This window comes from Chlorocebus sabaeus, chromosome 25, assembly GCF_047675955.1.
Source record: "Chlorocebus sabaeus isolate Y175 chromosome 25, mChlSab1.0.hap1, whole genome shotgun sequence".
In the NCBI taxonomy this organism is placed as follows: domain Eukaryota; kingdom Metazoa; phylum Chordata; class Mammalia; order Primates; family Cercopithecidae; genus Chlorocebus; species Chlorocebus sabaeus.
The window spans coordinates 44,833,102-44,852,687 of NC_132928.1; the positions used below are offsets into that span (position 1 = coordinate 44,833,102).

At 40.3% G+C, this 19,586-nt stretch overlaps 1 protein-coding gene across 2 annotated transcripts in view; it reads left to right on the forward strand.

Moving 5' to 3' along the window:
- NIBAN1 (niban apoptosis regulator 1) overlaps nucleotides 1-19,586 on the forward strand; it is a 175,802-nt gene that overhangs the window by 55,238 nt on the left and 100,978 nt on the right. For both annotated transcript variants that reach the window (XM_007989200.3, XM_073011680.1), the window contains exon 2: nucleotides 16,203-16,333. In XM_007989200.3, coding sequence (XP_007987391.2) covers nucleotides 16,203-16,333 — 131 coding nt within the window. The remainder of the gene's footprint in view (nucleotides 1-16,202; nucleotides 16,334-19,586) is intronic.

A 19,586-nucleotide genomic window follows, 5' to 3' on the forward strand; every position in this document is an offset into this window, starting at 1 on the left:
TATTGAAAACACAGTTTCTCTGGCTTCCCTCATGTGGATTCTGAGTCAGTAGGTCTGAGGCAGGGAATGGAATTTTCTACTTTTTATCAGGCAACTCAGGAGAATCTTATGACCACTAAGACAAAGGAAACACTGAGATTGGTATTTTTACCCCTATTTTAAGATGAAGACATGAAAGGTTTTCTGGAAACATACTGCTCAATATGATAACCATTAGCCATATGTGGCTATTAAAATGAAAGTTAACAGGCTGGGCGTGGTGGCTCATGCCTGTAATCCCAGCACTTGGGGAGGCCGAGGCAAGCGGATCACGAGGTCAGGAGATTGAGACCATCCTGGCTAACATGGTGAAACCCCATCTCTACTAAAAATACAAAAAATTAGTTGGGCATGGTGGCGGGCACCTATAGTCCCAACTACTCGGGAGGCTGAGGCAGGAGAATGGCGTGAACCTGGGAGGTGGATGTTGCAGTGAGCTAAGATTGTGCCACTGCACTCCAGCCTGGGTGACGGAGTGTGATTCCATCTCAAAACACAACAAAACAAAAAAAAAAAACAAAAAAAAAAAAAAAAAGAAAAGAAAAAAAAAAAGAAAGTTAACTAAACCATTAATTTTGTAAAAGTATGTGAGATGAGAAATATGTTAATCTTCTTCACTACAGTAACCATTTTGCTACCCATATGTATCTCATAACATCATGTTGTAATCCTCAATTATACATAATAAAATTTATTTTAAAAACTAGAGAGAAAAGAAAAATAAGTATTACGTTTTTCAGTCACACTAGCCACATTTCAAGTGTTCAGTAGCCCTATGTTACCAGTGACTGTTGTACTGAACAGATATAGAACATCTCTGTCATCCCCAAAATTTCTATTAGACAACACTTCTAGTAGACACCACATTTGTTAGCATGTGATGTTTCTGCTTCTGTGAGTAATAACCTTTCTTGGAATGTTTATCTTTTATTTGGAGAGCTTCGTGTACTCTGAAGGAATCCCGTTATATTCCCTTAAGGAAAGCAGACGAGCAGATGGCTTCCACATCTGCAAAATGTGTTCTAGAGACAAAGTGACTTGCCCAAAGTCATCTAATTAATACATAGTGGAACCAACTTAATGAGGATTTAGACATGCACCTTTCTGAAGTAGAATTTTGTGCCACTCTTAAGTCCAGCTTTGCTCAGTGGAGACTGAGTTAGCTTGAGGGAAAGGATTGAAAGTTTCCTCTATGCTGAGATTGAAGCAGCTCTCTTCAGATGTTTCTGAAAGCCTAGATGTCTTCCTTTTTGGGTGGTAGGACTGAAACAGAATGGGCCCTTTGAGAATGGCTTAGTATAAACCACTAATGGTACCATATTTGGGGGAATGCAGACAGATGACAGCCATTAATCTGACTGCACAATAAGCCAGATTTTCATCCATGGCAGCAATTCACCTCTTACCTACATCCTATCAACAGGAAGTTCACCTGGTTCAAGAGAGCATCTACTTTTAAAATGTTTCCTTTTCGCAATGTGGAAATAACATTTGCTCTTACATCTAGGCAGTCCTTCAGGTACTCGCAATGTTTCAGATTTAAGTCAGTGGTTTGGATGCTGGAGTACTTGTATCTTGCAGAACCAATATTATTGAATGTTGGTTTGGTTTTCACCTATAAAAATCTGCAATGTACATAAAAGAAATAATACACCTGAATTATAATACAGAACTATAAGTACAATATCAAGTGTATGTAACTGCCATTTACAGCTTGTCTTTTATGAGACTGTACAATAAATATTCCAACTGTATGCTGGGAATAATTCTTCCTATTCTGTTAACCCATAATAGTTTTAATAGAGTGCATGAGCTCAGGTATGTGGGCTGGTATGTCTTGGGCTCTTACTAGCTTTCTACACCTATATAAATGATGCACCTCTCACTGGCAAACACACAAAAGTTTGAGAACATGCTGATGAACCTGTGTGTAAATGACAATCTCCTATGATAAAGGTGGCAGTGCAAAACGGTGTAATTCATATGGAGGTCAATGTGTCCATTTTTATTAAAATTACAAATGCATTTCCTCTTTGACTTAGCATTTTCATGTCTGCAAATTTTTCATATATGTATGTGTATATATGTGTGTGTGTGTGTATACATATATGTACCTGCACTGTGTGAAAGGCATATATGAAACAATTCATTGGAGTATTGTGTATACTAGACAAAGGAAACTGCCCAAGTATCTATTGATAGGGGACTGATTAATCCAGTGGTTCTAAACTTCAGTGTGGATCATAATCACTTGGAGGGCTTGCTAAAACACAGATTGCTGGATTGTACCTCCAGAATTTGTGATTCAGTAGGCCTGAAGCCAATGGGCAAGCAGAGCTAAAATCCAGCCCATGTTGCATTCTCCATTCATGTGGGGCTGGCTGCATCTGCCCTGAAGACGTGGCACCTTTCCATAGTTTGCACGTAAATGCTATACAGCTAGCCGTAGTCTGAGACTCTATGAAAAAGCTGTCAATCTCATAAAAATCATAAATTTATTGTTATTCTGATAAAAATGCCAGCATTGTTTTTCCATAGGACTTGACATAATTCACCCTAAATTTATAAACAATTCCTATGTGTCAGTAAGAAGAAGATATACGGGGAGAGGATATGGAGTCACAGAATAAGAAATCTCAATGGCCAGTAAATATATGAAAGGTTGCTTACCCTCACTAGTAAGTGCAAATGAAGGCACCATTTTTCACCTGTTGAAACAGGCAAAAATGTGGAAGTGGGACAGTACCGAGAATTCCTGAGGATGTGGGAGGAGGTAACTCTTATACCCTCCTAGTGGGATGTGAATTGTGCAGCCACTTTGGAGGGCAGTTTGGCTATATGAAGTGCACATGAAGATACTCACACTTTGCCCTAATATTCTTAACACACACTGTAGAGAAACTTGTATATATGCACCAGGAGATTCATGCACCAATGTTCACATCAGCACTGATTGTAAGAGCAAAAAGATAGGAAATACGTGAGAGGTCCATCAACAAGGAAACAAATTGTAGTATATGTTAGAATTATAAATAACAGTTAAAATAAGTCAACTAGAATTAAATATGCCATGTACATGTGTGTATATATATTTACATATATATGAGATATATATCATAATGTGAGTGAAAAAAAGCTACAGAATGATAGGTGGAGTTAAGCTTGAACACACGGATAATAATATTATATGGATACATACATATGTTGTAAGAGTCTAAAATGATTGACAGGAGTAAACACCAGTTTTAGCATAGTGGTGCCTGGTGATGTGGGGCAGGGTGGAGGGGATTGCAAATGTAGCTGTAGTATTTTGTTTAAAACTTTTTGAGGCAAATGTGGCATAATATTACCATTTTATTTAGCTGGGTAGTAGGTATATATATTATTCACTTTATTGTTCTGTCTGAAATGTTTCATGATTAAAGAAAACATGCACGTACACCAAACTCTTGTTATAGTGGTCTATAACTCAGTGTATTTCATCTCTTGGCCCATATAAAGTTGGATACAGAGCACAGACCAGAGAAGCTTTGTTAAAGACTTTTTAAATACCATGCAGATGATGGGACTGGTTCATAGCAGTACCTTTTAACCTTGATTTTGTGCAAAACAGATTCTTAATCAGTAGATAAGAAAGTCTACCTAATTAGTGCATTTTCCCAGGGAGCCTTATGGTATTAGCCAGCAAAGACTGCAGCTTTAATTGAGACAGTGATGCAACTTAATTGGAACACCTGAATGAGATTAAGGCGGGGTGAGTACTCACATAAGGTCAGCTGGTTTCCCTGGTGCCCAGAGCTCTGCTGGGTCTATGCCTTTTTGCTGACAACCTCTGCCAACTGGGATGAAGCTGAGCCAAATGCTTTTACTGTCTTTCTTAGATCACTTAATGAAATGTTTTAAATACAGATTCCATGTATTTCAGTACGTATTGTGAAACACTTTGGCATGCTGATTCTACTGGCAAACTTTAGAACTTATTACATAGAAGCACTAGATATTTACATTGCTTTTAACTTGTTATTGATGCAGGAGTTTAATGTATATTAAGTGAAATAAATTGATAATTGTATTGAGACTCAATAATGTATTTTAATTGATTACATCTTTATTTGGGTTCTCCAGAGAAACATAACTAATGGTGTGTGTGTGTGTGTGTATGTGTGTGTATGTATGTATTATATATATTTATTATAAAGAATTGGCCCACACAATTATGGAGGCTGACAAGTCCAAGGTCTGCAGCTGGTAAGCTGGAGGCCCAGGAAAGCTGATGATGCAGTTCTAGTCTGAAAGCTAGCAGGTTGGAGACCCAGGAAGAACCCATGCTCCAGTCCATGTCCAAAGGCTGGAAAAGACCAATGTCCAAACTCAAGGGATTCAGGCGGGAGAAAATTTCTTCTTACTCAGGCTTTTTGTTCTATTCAGGCCTTCAACTGATTGGATGAGGGCCACCCACATTGCCCAATCGGCTTTACTCAGTCCACCCATTCAAAAGTTAATCTCATCCTGAAACACCCTCACTAACACGCTCAGAATAATGTCTAGGCATCCCGTGGCTCAAACTGACATAAAATTAATCATCAAAACATCTTTTTACCCAAATTTAAGATCATTTCACAAGGCTTCTGAACAAAGAGTACTTATGTTCCTTTATTAATTTAATTTTAAAAAGTGCTTGAATTCCTCCATAAAAATTAGTGTAGTACTAACAGAGAAGAAAACTCTTTAAAAATTGTCACTAATCTTTAACAAAGTTTTTTTTCGTAAATGTTCTATTACTAGTTTTGTGACCTTGGATCAATTAATTTCTTCATCTGAAAATAGGGGAACATTGGAAAGGACCACTGTGATCCCATCCAGCTCTAGAGGTCTGTAATCTTTGATCTTTTCATCAGTGCATGGGTGTTGGAATGTGATTGGCATTGGTATGTCTATGCTACCTGCTACCATCCGGATGAACTCAAGTTGCTTTCTTAGGTGGATTGTGGACTGTAGTGGAATGGAGTCTCGGTTATTGACAGTTCTACTTCATACTTCATCTCCTTGGTGCGTATAATGACTGGTTAGAAGTAAGTGAATTTCACCTGTGAGGCCTAGACTCCAGGCAGAGCTGATGTCATGAGATTCCAGCACATTTATTAAGTGCTAGGTGAACTCACTTTATGGAAGAGCAATTTCCATAGGAAAAAGCAGTGACTTTAAAGAACGTACTATCTACATAGTCAATACTATTGGATTTTCAGGTGGAGTTTTTTGCCTCTATTTTTAAGAGCATCATGTACCATAGCTTTGGGGTAATTTTTCACTAACATACATTACTTAAGCATGTTAAATTTAGTGATTAACTGGTCCAGTGACTGGCAATCATTAGATTGCCAAACACATAAAATTTGACTTTGTGATGAGCTATATTTCCAACTGTTCTAGGTCAGATTTTATTGTTGGAGATGTTTGAGTTTTTCTCAGAAAAACTATATCCAGAGACATAGTGCTTGACCAAATCATACGGACAGTGGGTCAAAACCATTTTGGCATTTCACAAAATCTTGTGAGGATAAGTTAGAACATGCTAAAGTGATTTTCATTGATGAGTATTCTATCAACCTTGTGAATAGTTTCAGAAAATGTTAGCTGGCTACAGAAATGTTGAATGGTTTATAGACTTTTTCCTGGACCCTCCCAAGCCTAGCAATACCACCTTCCATTTTCTAGCCAAGTTCACTCGTTACTGTTACACATATCCCCAGACTCACAAAATGCAAGCATATCTGGGCCCCAAACACAGTTATCTAGAAAAGCATTTTTTTTCCACATTAATGGCATAGATTCTTGAGAAAGAAAAAATGTAAAATATAAAGCAAGCGTTTCAAACAAATATATGTCTGTGTGGAGAGAAGAAAAATGAAATGAAATAAGAAAAAGGAAAAAACATAGGAAAATAAGAGAGAAACCTAGAGGAGACACCACAGAACCTGATGTGTTGGAAGGGGAAATCACTGAAATTCCCAGGCTCGTTGCCTGGCTTATTTTATGTCTGGCCTGATTTCTTTTAATGTGCATGTTGTGTTCATTTGCATGGTTGCAATCTAAGCAAGAATATTTTCAGGATTTTGGAATAATCTGAGAACCTCTGATAAAATGTGTGTAGAAAAAATTTAATGACTATGATTAGTCACAAAAAGAGCAAAGGGAATCTCATTATTTCAGTTTCTGAATTTCAGTTGTATGTTTTCCTTAAAATGAAGAAACGTTGTCTAATGGGCAAAAACATTGTTCTTCTTCATAAATTCATCGTTCCTGTGATGCTCTCTGAAAAAGCAGCTGTATCAAATTAATTTTCTTTTTCACACTCTTCCTTCTCATTTTTGTAAAGAAAAAGACAGTCGATCTGTAGCTTCCTTGGGGGACATTAGACAGCTTAGAAAAGTGGCAAAATAAACAAGATTTATTCTCATCAGATGTGTCATGAGAAAATTGGAGGCGTGCTGTGAGGTAATGACAAAATAATCTTGAAAATTTCCAAGCACTTCTTCCAAGTGGAATGGAAGGAAATTTAAAGTCAGCTTTCATCTATTTACAGCTGAAGCAAGATGTGGGCATATATATTTTTCTAACAATACAATTGGTTTCCTCCCCTAAAAAAGAGGAAACCAGACTTAAGGTCTCAGAGTTCTAGAAAGGTGTCCCCTGGAAAAATTGACCACAGTGGGATTTTAATTTTTCTGTGGAATAAGGTACTGGGAATTGTAACATGAAATGGTAGTGTGGTTTTCCTCTCTGTCCATCTTCTCCCATTTCTCTTACTTATATTAACCTGTGAAGGTATTGTTCTAGTAAATGCATAGTGCTGATGTGACCTTAATTTATTTCCGTAGTCATTTGCAGAAAACATTGTTTTTGCCTCTGCTTACCCACTGGAGCTGGTGTATACTCTCTTATGTAGCATCTGTAAGTATATGAAGATTCATTGAATGCCTTTGATGGGCTAAGCTTTCTGTGGCCATATTAGAGATACTGGGCTTGCTTTTAGAACAGGACTTGGGAAGAACTTAGGGTCTCTCACAGTTCACTGCAGGTTTTGCTCACAGAATTTGGGACCTCTATGAGGGTAAGTGCTGGAAAGCAGGAAACGATGCTTTATTGTTTGTTCTTAAGCATGCCTCCTTTCCATCCAGTTGCCGGCTGAGCCCTAGGAGGGTCCTGACTTGGCTTTGGTATATTTCATATAAGCTCTTGGGAGCATAAGTGTTTGTTTCTTTCTTTTTGCGGATTAATATCCAAAGTAAATCACAGAGAACTTAAGTTGGTTTTTGTGTCTTTTATTGTTAACTCAAGGTGGGATTTCTACAGGGTAGGCTGCAGAATCAAGGCTCCCCGTGAATCATTTTACATTTTCCTAGGAGAGACTGTTCAAAATCCTGACTCTCAGGCACCAATAATAAATGTGCTTTAAAAACACACATGCACCCCCTTCAGTTCAATTATGGAGAATCCAATTTATCCCCATTCTCTAAGGCATTTACCAGAAGAAAAAGAGAATCCTTGGGCATTATTCTGTGTAATTAGATTTTTACACCCCTGTATTGTGAATTGGGATTTCCAGTTTCTCCATCCTAAGGTGTGAAGTGATGGTGCTTAGCAACCTAAGACCGTAGCTGATGCTATAATTCATCAGGACTTTTAAACTGTTATCATTTGAGAAACTCTGGTGAAAATAAACAATAGTGGATATTGTAATTTATTTTATAAATATTAAATCTATTTTATTTTTTAGAACCATTTGTCTTGTTTCTCACAATTAATCTTCACCTGAAACCTCAACAGTTTTTAAGAAACTGTGCCAGTGACCTGAATAATCTTCTCATATGTAGATTTTCCTCAGTTACCAGGAAATAACCACCTGGTTAAAACAAACTTATTTTTATTTGTTTCTGTATGTTTCTCCTTCATAGTGACAATAAAAATGTAATATCTGAAAATTATGATTTTTCTTTTTTTTTTTTGAGACAGAGTTTCACTCTTGTTGCCCAGGCTGGAGTGCAATGGCGTGATCTCAGCTCACCGCAGCCTCCACCTCCCAGGTTCAAGCAATTCTCCTGCCTCAGCCTCCTGAGTAGCTGGGATTGCAGGCATGCACCACCACGCCTGGCTAATTTTGTATTTTTAGTAGAGACAGGGTTTCTCCATGTTGAGGCCGGTCTCTAACTCCTGACCTCAGGTGATCCGCCCGCCTCAGCCTCCCAAAGTGCTGGGATTACAGGAGTGAGCCACCGCACCCGGCCTAAATCATGATTTTTCTGGCAATGTTATAGGAAAAACCAAAGCTAAAATGTGAATATAAAACATAACAGTCTCAACTGTTTTTAAAAAGAAGTGAAAAAAGATTAGCAGAAAATGTACTAAAAACAGTGTTTGGATTTTTATATCTTTTTACACTTAATGAGTACATGTTTGTGCTTTTCTAAAAGTAATTGAAATAGGAAGCTGCATATTTCAGAGAAGATTGTAGAATGTATCATCGTTGTGATGACACTGAGAATGTTGGGGGAACGAGGCATAATCTGCCATAAATGGTATCTTCCAAGAAAGACTACTGGTAAACAGTAGATTTGAGTTGATCTGCTTCAGGACTGGGAACTGGTTTTAAAAGAACCTTCTAGAATGAGAAAATATATGAATTTGTCAGGCTGTTTGGACTTCATAAAAGTTTTACCCAGAGCCTTATATTTGCTGTAGTTTCAGACTGGTTAAGGAAAACAGACAAGCCAAGAAAGGATTTTGTTTGTAAATTATTTCCCACAAATAATTTCGTGGACAAAACTCATTTAAAAGCTCGAAAGGAATTAACTTGTAAGAGTCTGATTTATTAATATTATTATTGTTATTATTTTCTTTTTTGAGATGGACTTTCACTCTTGCTGCCCAGGCTAGAGTGCAATGGCACAATCTCAACTCACTGCAACCTCCACCTCCCTGATTCAAGCGATTCTCCGTCCTCAGCCTCCCGAGTAGCTGGGATTACATGCATGCGCTACCACGTCTGACTAATTTTGTATTTTTAGTAGGGATGGGGTTTCTCCATGTTGGTCAGGCTAGTCTAGAACTTCTGACCTCGAGTGATCCGCCTGCCTCGGCCTCCCAAAGTGCTAGGATTACAGGTGTGAGCCGCCGCACCCAGCCAAGAATCTGATTTTTTTATAAACAGATATGAATTGAATTTCAAATGTGTGTGTGCGTATATGTGTGTGTGTGTGTGTGTGTGTGTATATATATATTTATTTATTTATTTTGAGACAGGGTTCTTGTTCTGTCACCCAGGATAGAGTGCAGTGGTGTGATCATAGCTCACTACAGCCTCGAATTCCTGGGCTCAAACAATCCTCTGCTTCACCCTCACCCCATCCCCACCACTGCCGAGTAACTGCAACTACAGGTGTGTATCACCACACCTGGCTAATTTTTATTTTTATTTTTTTGTAGAGTCAGGGTCTTGCTATGTTGTCCAGGCTAGTTTCAAACTCCTGCACTCAAGTGATCCTCCCAGCTTGGTCTCCCCAAGTGCTGGGATTACAGGCATGAGCCACCATGTCTGGCCAAGAGTGTATATTTTTGGTAATTAATATTCAAGCTGAAAACTGTACTTTTCTCCTTTCCTGGGGCATTGGCATGGGTTTTATTGATAGAATGCATTGTAACTTGTTCTTGAATATTTACGCAGCCATTCTTTCATTCATTCAACAAATAATTGCTGAGTATATAAACACAATATACCCTTGGAGGAGAGAGAAGCTATATTTGAACAGCTGTAGTAGAAGTGGTACACAGTTTTGGGAGAATGCCAAAGAAGCTGTGATTGCTTCCAGCTGGGGAGATCCAAAGAGGCTTCTACTCAGGTTGGGACTGTCATGTGGGCTTGAAGGGTCTGAAAGTGGCTAGCAGGGGACTTAGGGGGAGAAAGGAAGAGAGGAAGCACAGGTATACACGGGGCAAGAAGGCTTAAGTTGAGTGAAAGAAGTGGAAAATAAAGACAGTTGAGGCGAGATCCCAGGCCTTTGGTACTACGACGAGGGGCTACTACCCTAGGCAATAGGGAAACACTGAAGATTTTTTTTTTACAAAGATAGTGATATGATCTTGCAGCAGCATGTTAAATGAAAGCTGCCAGTCCAGGACAACTCAGAAGGTTGTGCCTCTATGACTAATGAGGTGTGCCCCTTCTGACTTTCAAAAGAGTGTCTTAGTAGCATCAGTGCCAAGATTTGGTTCTGAAATACAGTTCCCCATTGTAACATCTGGACCTTTGTGTAACTCATGCTATCTTTGAGTGGGACCAAGGTGGCCAGCTTTGATTTAGCCTTTCCTGTTCTGCCCCATCAGCCCTGGACTCCGGCCACTTCTCAAAACCGGCCTCTGCCACACACACCTAGCTTTGGCTCATTCCCCATAATCCTCCAGGAACAGCTGTGGTACTCCCCCTCCCACTCCGGTTTTCACTTTTTTGTTCCTGTTTAAGAGCTGAGAGTTGCTGTTTTTGTTTTTCTCCTCTGTCTCCGCTGTGATGCTGAAATAGGGTAGATTCAGAGACTTTTTTTTTTTTTTTGAGATGGAGTCTCGCTCTGTCACCTAGGGTGCAGTGGCACGATCCCTGCTTGCTGCAACTTCCTCCTCCCAGGCTCAAGCAATTCTCCTGCCTCAGCCTCCCAAGTAGCTGGGATTACAGGCGTGCACCACCATGCCCGGCTAATTTTTGTATTTTTGGTAGAGACAGGGTTTCACCATGTTGGTCGGGCTGGTCTTGAACTCCTGACCTCAAGTGATCCATCCACCTCAGCCTCCCAAAATGCTGGGATTGCGTGAGCTACTGCGCCCAGCCCAAGAGACTTCTATAACAGTAGAGGCTTGATTGAACGTGTGGTGGATGGGGAAAAGGAAATGGGCTCAAGAAATTTCTGGAAATAAAAGTGGCAAAATCTGATGATTGGATCTGGGAATGGAGGAGGAGTCAAATGAATGCTGAGTTTTTGAGCCTGCATAGAGTTAATGGCTTCAAAGGGGCCAGCAGATATTTTTCTTAATTTTGCAAAGGTGAACTGAAGCTAAGTTATATGGACAGAGTAGTCAAAGAGGTGTGTTAGTTTGCTTCCATTGCTATAAAGAAATATCTGAGGCTGGGTAATTTATGAAGGAAAAAAAGTGTAGGGTGGGTGTGATGGCTCATACCTGTAATCCCAGCACTATGGGAGTCAAGGCGGGTAGGTCATTTGAGTCCAGGGATTTGAAACCAGCCTGGGCAACATGGTGAAACCCTGTCTCTACAAAAAATACAAAAACAATTGGCTGGGTGCAGTGATTCACACCTGCAATCCCAGCACTTTGGGAGGCCGAGGCGGGTGGATCACTTGAGGTCAGGAGTTCAAGACCCCCGACTAACATGGTGAAACCCTGTCTCTACTAAAAATACAAAATTAGCCAGGTGTGGTGTCGCATGCCTGTAATCTCAGCTACTTGGGAGGCTGAGGCAGGAGAATCACTAGAACCCGGGAGGTGGAGGTTACAGTGAGCTGAGATGGCGCCACTGCACTCCAGCCTGGGGGATAGGAGTGAAACTCTGTCTGAAAAAAAAAAAAAAAATTAGCCAGGTGTGGCAGCATGCTCCTATGGTCCCAACTACTCAGAAGGCTGAGATGGGAGGATTGCTTAAGCCTGGGAGGTCAAAGCTGCAGTGAGCTGTGATTGCACCACTGCACTCCAAGCCTGGGTGACAGATTGAGACTATCCCAAAAACAAAAAACAAAAAACAAAAAACAAAAAAAACCAGAGGTTTAATCGGCTCATGGTTCTTGGTTCTACATCCTGTACAGGAAGCGTAGTGCTGACATCTGCTTCTGGTGAGGGCCTCAGGAAGCTTACAATCATAGCGGAAGGCAAAGGGGGAGCAGGTGCATCACATGGCAAGAGCTGAGCAAGAGAGAGGAGAAGGTGCCAGGCTCCCTTCAAACAACAGCTCTCAAGTGAACTAAGGGAACAAGAACTCACCTCTCCCCAAGTGGATGGCACTAAGCCATTAGTGAGGGATCTGCCCCCATGACCCAAACACCTCCCACCAGGCCCCACCTCCGACATTAGGGATTACATTTCAACATGAGATTTGCAGGGGACAAAAGATCCAAACTATGTCAAGTGGCTTCTTTCAGTGTCAGTGATGATTACCTTGAAGGGTGTTATGAGCAGCTTAGGGTCAAGTGAATTGTACTAATGCAATGCCTAGCTCAAGCTGAAATAAACAAGTAGGATTAGAGATATGTGCTTGTGCCAAAAATACTGGTATATCAAAATGTGGAAGAATCCCTTCCATTGCTTTTAGTCCTTCCATTATTGAGTAATCTCCTTTCAGTATAAGACCTGGCACTGTGTTTTATAAACAATTTAGGAAAGAGAATGTGATACTAAATTTGGTGGCAGGGATATGAAAGGAATTCAGTGCTCAAGAATCTGAAAACTGTGATGAACAATGTCGTTTCAGCTGAGGTTATTTTGTGTAGCGCCTGTGGGCTGATCATTTGTTTGAATGTTTTCATTGTGGAATATTAAATAGTAGTCAACATTGATTGATCAACTAATATGTGTCAGGCACTGTCCTAGACAGTTTTCAATATACAGAATATTTTGTTTGCTCCTCGTGAAACCCTGTGATATGGGCATCTTATTATCCTCATTTTGCAGGTGAGAAAATTGAGGTCAGAGAGAGCTCAATGAAACACAGCCCCTAACTTATGCTTTTTGCTTCAGTTCATGAATGTTGTTGTTTTATGTAGTTAGTTTTAATTCAGGAATGCACGGAGGGTCTTCTATGCCAAACCTTTGTGAAAATGTAGGTTGTATTTGTTTGGAGCCCTTCTGTATACAGCAGGGCAGGATGGCCCTAGTGCAAGTCACAGTAAGCAACCTGCTTTTTTCTTCTCCTTAATCTCTTAGTTCAGTTTGAGGACTTTATCCTGGTGCTTGCCTAAGGGACACCCTCATCACCATTTTAATTATGATCAATTATAGAACATTTTCTATGTGCCAGCTATCATGCTGAGCACTTTACAGAATTTGTTCCTGGAATCATTAGAATAACCTTATGAGGCTGCTACTCTTGTTTTCTTCATTTAACATGTGAGCAGAAAGAAGTAACTCATATGAGATCTCACAGCTGGCAAGTAGTAGAGATGGGATTTGAACCTGTCTGACTCCAGAGTCCATCTTCCTAACCACAGTGGTATTTTGCTCCAACATCAGACTATTTTTTTTTTTTAATTAGAGATAGGGTCTTGCTCTGTTTCCCAGGCTGGAGTACAGTGGTGCAATCATAGCTCATCACAACCTCAAACTCCCAATGCTCCTGCTCAGCTTCCCAAAGTGCTGGCTTACAAGCATGAGCCACCAAGCCAGACTGTCCCCTGCCTCAACACCAGACTTTGCTCTCAGTCTTAGGATCCCTACATTGGGTACTAATTTATTTGGATTTAGATAGGTTTAATCTAAAATCCAGATACACTTGCCAAATAACTTTAGGTTCCCCCCCAGAACATATGATATTGTTAGCTATATCATACATAGTTTGAACTAGTTATTAGATTAATTACCTAAAGAAGCTGCAAGTGCTTCTTTATAAACGCTACCTGGTGGATGATGTGTTACTGGGACAGTATGCAGATATTCAAATCACAGAAGCATTTTTCTCATATATCAGAAGAGAGCATTATGACACCTCACCAGAAGCAGGGTGTCCCTGGGGGAGGCTTGGTGATGTGGCAGAAAATCAGCTTTCAAAGCTTCATAGAGTTCATCATAAAATGACATCCACCTCCTTTCATTTCAATCCAAGTGCTTTCAAGAGCACAAAAATAAACATTAGAAATTAACAGGCTGCTTTTCTGATAGACCAAACAGTGGCTACTTGGACCTAAAGGGCAAATTTTATTCATCATGTATATGTTTTAGTAAAGTGAGATTTGTTCTCATTGTGGGAATTCCGACACTGCCCCACTCCTATGTAAGAAAATTATAGACAAGCATAGAGAATGATGCTGCATAAAAGCTGATAGCATAATAACCAATTAGAGGATTATAAAGCCTGAGTATATTAAAGTGTTATGCAAATACTGATTAATAGTAATACCATAAACTCACACAGCAAGCAAAAGCATGCCTGATTCAAATTATAGGAGCTTTTATTTGCATTTCTACAGAATCTATTATTAGTGGGTCTCAAAGCACCTTACAAGTAATAATTATTAAAGCTCATAAACCTGACCAGTAAATTTCATGTTATGAAGCAAATATGAAAGAATTCCTCTTTACCTCACACATATTATAAGACCTAAATTCCCAAACAAAAATAGGATTCTCTGCATATGGAGAATATTCATACACTATGGTGTCTTTGGCTATGGTTCTATAGGCTTAGAAATGGGTTGCTGTGGATTCAAGGCTTTCCTATTGAGTACCTCAATTTATGTAGTTAGAACTCTTCACTTATTTTTGAAATTTTACCTACGTGATAGCTCTAAACAAATCTTGCTAGTATATTTTAATATCTCTCAACTGACTATAATATCAAATTTTAAAAGCAAAAATGATGTCAAGTTCACGTGCAAGTACTTTAAAATATTTTGGAATATTACATGGAGTTTATTTTTCCTCAAGCTGTACCCTGTTCTGCGGACTCATCGCTTATGAGCACAATCAGTGAAGCCTGTGTTTCTTTCTGTACCCTGCAGCAAGCAGTTGAAATGTTGTAAGGGTTTCTAATCTGCATGAGAATGCTCCTACACCCTTTCTCCTCTACTCCTCCTTCTCTCTTCCCTCCTTTGCAATTCCCGTACTCTCTAAAGCTAGCACAGATTGGAAAGGCAAGAATGTTTCAGGTGTCTGACTCTCCCTGTCCCTCCATCTCAAGTCCTCAAGCTTCCCCCACATTCATACTCAGTTTGATTTACTTCTGGTGCTGAGAGTCTATTTAATATATTGCAGTTTCTAGTCACTGTTGTGAGGCAGCTGGACTTTCGTACTGTACTTATACTTCAATGGTACGCAGATCCAAAGAAATGTGTGGACTAGTGAGCACCTTCCTTTATAATTAGGATGCTGGAGCCTCGGGAGTCGAATGACTTGACTGAGGTTGTGCAGCTGGTTTCTGCCTCACAGAATCGAGGCCAGAGCTCAGGTCTCTAGGCTCTTAAACCAAAGTTTTCCCTTCTGTCTCGTGGTAGTTATATACTGCTTTGAATCACACACACAAATTTTGAACCAGAGACATTGGAGCAGAGTGAGAGGAAACACTTTTTATCCAGGACCTGATTTTATCCAGGACTGTGAGTCACAAGACTAGAGGTGGAGCCTCAGGGATCTGAAGAAAAAGGGAGCGATGGCCAGATGTGGTGGCTCACGCCTGTAATCCCAGCACTTTGGCAGGCCGAGGCGGGCAGATCACCTGAGGTTGGGAGTTCCAGACCAGCCTGACCAACATGGATAAACCCCGTCTCTACTAAAAACACAAAATTAGCCGAGCATGGTGGCACATACCTGTGATTCCAGCTACTCGGGAAGCTGAGGCAAGAGAATCGGCTGAACCCGGGAGGTGCAGGTTGTGGTGAGCCGAGATTGCGCCATTGCACTCTAGCCTGGGCAACCAGAGGGAAACTCCCTCTCAAAAAAAAGGGGGGAAGTGATGTTCTTGCAGAATTGAAGGGGTAGACCTGGGATTATCATTTGGAGGAAGGAGCTGAATGACTGCACATCAAGGGGAATAAAGAGCAAGTTGAAGTGGAGACAGGGCGAGGTAGAAGAGCAGTCTTAGAAGGATTAGAAGGATGGTTGAGTTTATGGCCGTGGCGATAGGTTATTGATAGAAAATAAAGCAAAACTCAATAGGTTATGGGATGGACGGTCCTTAGGGTCTGTGAAGCCTCTCAGGATGATGCTGGAAGGAGAGGGAGAGATGGGGCATGTGCAGCAGGTAGCAAAGTTCTCCAGGAACACAGACTACTGGCAAATCCCTGGGAGACAGGGGTGACAGGAGGGATGGAAACAGAGAGACTGGAGGGATTGGAACTCTGTAGCTAAGTGTAAATTCTGTGCTATACTTCAGAATTCTAATTTTCATACTTTTCTAGGGAAAACTGAGGCTGCCATCAAAAACTTCAGTCCCTACTACAGTCGTCAGTACTCTGTGGCTTTCTGCAATCATGTGCGCAGTGAAGTAGAACAGCAAAGAGATTTAACGTCACAGTTTTTGAAGACCAAGGTAAGCCATGGATATTTGGTTTACATGTTTTTCCCCTTGAAGAAGGCTATATAGCACACAATATTTCTGAAATAAACAATAATTTGAATGGCAGTTTTTTTTTTTTTTTTTTTTTTTTTTTTTTTTTTTTTTTGAGACGGAGTCTCGCTCTGTCGCCCAGGCTGGAGTGCAGTGGCGCAATCTCGGCTCACTGCAAGCTCCGCCTCCCGGGTTCACGCCTTGAATGGCAGTTTTAAAAACTCTGCTCTGAAGTCATTTCATACTCAAAAAACTATATTTGCCTGGAAGTTGGAATGTATGATTTCTCTTTGCTGATAATAATCCATATAGAAAGGAAATTAGCATGAATCCAATATTGTTATGTATTTTTCCCACATGGATGCTTTGTTTGTATCAGAAACTTTGACTTGCTGTCGTGAAGTTTTGGTCATTGATCAAATATGAGTTTCTCTTTGAATCCCCTAATTTATTCTTACTCCTTTGCTCTGTTTTAATAAGTAACACCACCTCAACAAATGTTTGTTAGCACCTACTATGTGCTAGGCTATAGTCCAAGAACTGGGGAATTAAGACAAGTTCTCTGCCTTTCTGGAATTTATATTCACATGCAGGAAACAGACAATAAACAAGCTAATAGCAGATGACATCAGATAATAATAAATGCTAAAAAGAAAAATAAAGCAAGAGACTTCTTTTATTTTTGAGATGAAGTCTTGTTCTGTGATTCAGGCTGGAGTGCAGTGGTGCAGTCACAGCTCACTGCAACCTCTGCTTCCCGGGTTCGAGTGATTCTCCTGCCTCAGCCTCTCGACTAGCTGGGATTACAAGTGTGTACCACCACGCCCAGCTAATTTTTGTATTTTTAATAGAGACAGGAAATTCACCATATTGGCCAGGCTGGTCTTGAACTCCTGACCTCAAGTGATTCATCTGCCTCGGCCTCTGAAAGTGCTGGGATTACAGGTGTGAGCCACCGCGCCCAGCCTAGAGCCGTGTTTTAGAGAAGGTAGTTAGGGGAGCCCTCTGTGGAGATAACATTTAAGCAGAAACTGGAGTGCAATGAGGGTAGGCTGTGTGAATATTCGTGGGAAGAGTATTCCAGGCCTTTGGAACAGCAAGTGTGAAGACCCTGCCACACAGAGGGAAGGTCGGTCTGCTGGGAGCACTGTGAGTGAAGGAGGAGGGACGAACAATGACAGCATAGAGATAGGTCAGGACCACATCATGTCAACCTGCGGATCACAATAGGGTTTTGATTTTTTGTGTTGGGAAGTCCCACTGGAGGGTTTTGAATACAGAGTGACATATAATTTTAGATGATCTGTCTGGCTTCTCTGTAGAGAATAGACTATGGGGCAAGAGGGGAGAATGGAAACTGGCGAGCAGCATACTGTAGCATCCAAGGGAAGAATGATGCCAAATTGGACTGGGGTGATGATGGCCATGGTTGTGAGGAGAGGTGTTTATGATCAAGCTGACAGAACATACTGTTGGGTTGGGTGTGAGATAATAGAAGAAGAGAGAAATCAGTGATGACTTCTTTTAACCAGAGCAAATAAGTGGATGGAGTTGCCTTTTACTTAGAAGGAAGAGTCGGAGTGAATGGGATCATGAGTTCCCTTTTGACCATGTTAAGTTTGAGATGCTAGTTTGACATACGCCTGTGGAAATGTTGAATAGGCCATTGGATGTTTTCATGTGGAGCTCAGCAGAGTGATTGAGGCTGGAAAATAGAAATGTGGAAGTTGTTAGCTTGTAACTGGTATTAAGGCCATGGGCCATAAAAGAGGGAAAGAATATAGACAGAGAAAAGAAGCAGTACACTGGCCTATTCGGCATTACGAAATCAGAAAAAGGAGAAGGATCCAGCAAAATGGACTAAGAAGAAACAGTCTATGGAGTAGGAGAAAAATCACAAAAGTATAATGTCCCAGAAGGCAAATAAAAAAGGGGTTTCAAAATTAAGAACTCAATCCCATTTATAATAGCCACCCCCACCCAACACACACACCTACACACACCCCCCCCCCCACACACACACACACACCTCTAGGAGTACATTTAACCAAGGAGATGAAAGATCTCTACAAGGACTACAAAACCTGGATGAAAGAAATTGTAGACAACACAAACTGATGGAAACACATCCCATGCTCACAGATTGGAAGAATCACTATCATTAAAATCACCATATTCCCCGGAGCGATATACAGCTCCAATTCAATTGCTATCAAATTACCAATGCCATTTTTCACAAAATTAGAAAAATTAATCCTAAAGTTTATATGGAACAAATAAAAGCCCGAATAGCCAAAGCACGCCCAAGCAAGGGAACAAATCTGGAGGCATCACATTGCCTGACTTCAAATTATACTACAAGGCTATACTAACTCAATCAACAGGTACTGGGACAAAAATAGACATGTAGACCAATGGAACAGAATAGAGAACCCAGAAATAAAGCCACATACCTACAACCAACTGATCTTTGATAAAATCAACAAAAATAAATAATGAAGAAAGGATACCCCATTCAATAAAAGGTGCTGGGAAAACTGACCCGCCATATGTAGAAGAAGGAAACTGGACCCCTATCTCTCACCATGTACAAAAATTAACTAGAGATGGATTAAAAACCTAAATGTGAGACCTGAAACTATAGAAATTTTAAAATAAAACTTAGGAAAAATTCTTCTGGACATTTAAGGCAAAGAATTTGTGGTGAAGACCCCAAAAACAAATGCAACAAAAATAGACAAATGGGACTTAGTTATACTAAAAAGCTTATATACAAAAAAAGAAATAGTCAATGAAATCAACAGGTAACCTACAAAATGGGAGAAATATTTGCAAATTATGCCTCTAACAAAGGACTAATGTCCAGAATCTACAAGAAACTTAACAAGAAAAAATAACCCCATTAAAAACTAGGCAAAGGATGTGAACAGACATTTCTCAAAAGAAGACATACAAGTGGACAACAAACACACGAAAACATACTCAGCATCACTAATCATCAGAGAAATGTGTATTAAAACCACACCAGCTGGGCGCCGTGGCTCACACCTGTAATCCCAGCACTTTGGGAGGCCGAGGCGGGTGGATCACCTGAGGTCAGGAGTTCAAGACCAGCCTGGCCAACATGACAAAACCCTGTCTCTACTAAAAATATGAAAATTAGCCGGGCGTGGTGTCACCTGCCTGTAATCCCAGCTACTCAGGAGGCTGAGGCAGGAGAATCACTTGAACCCGG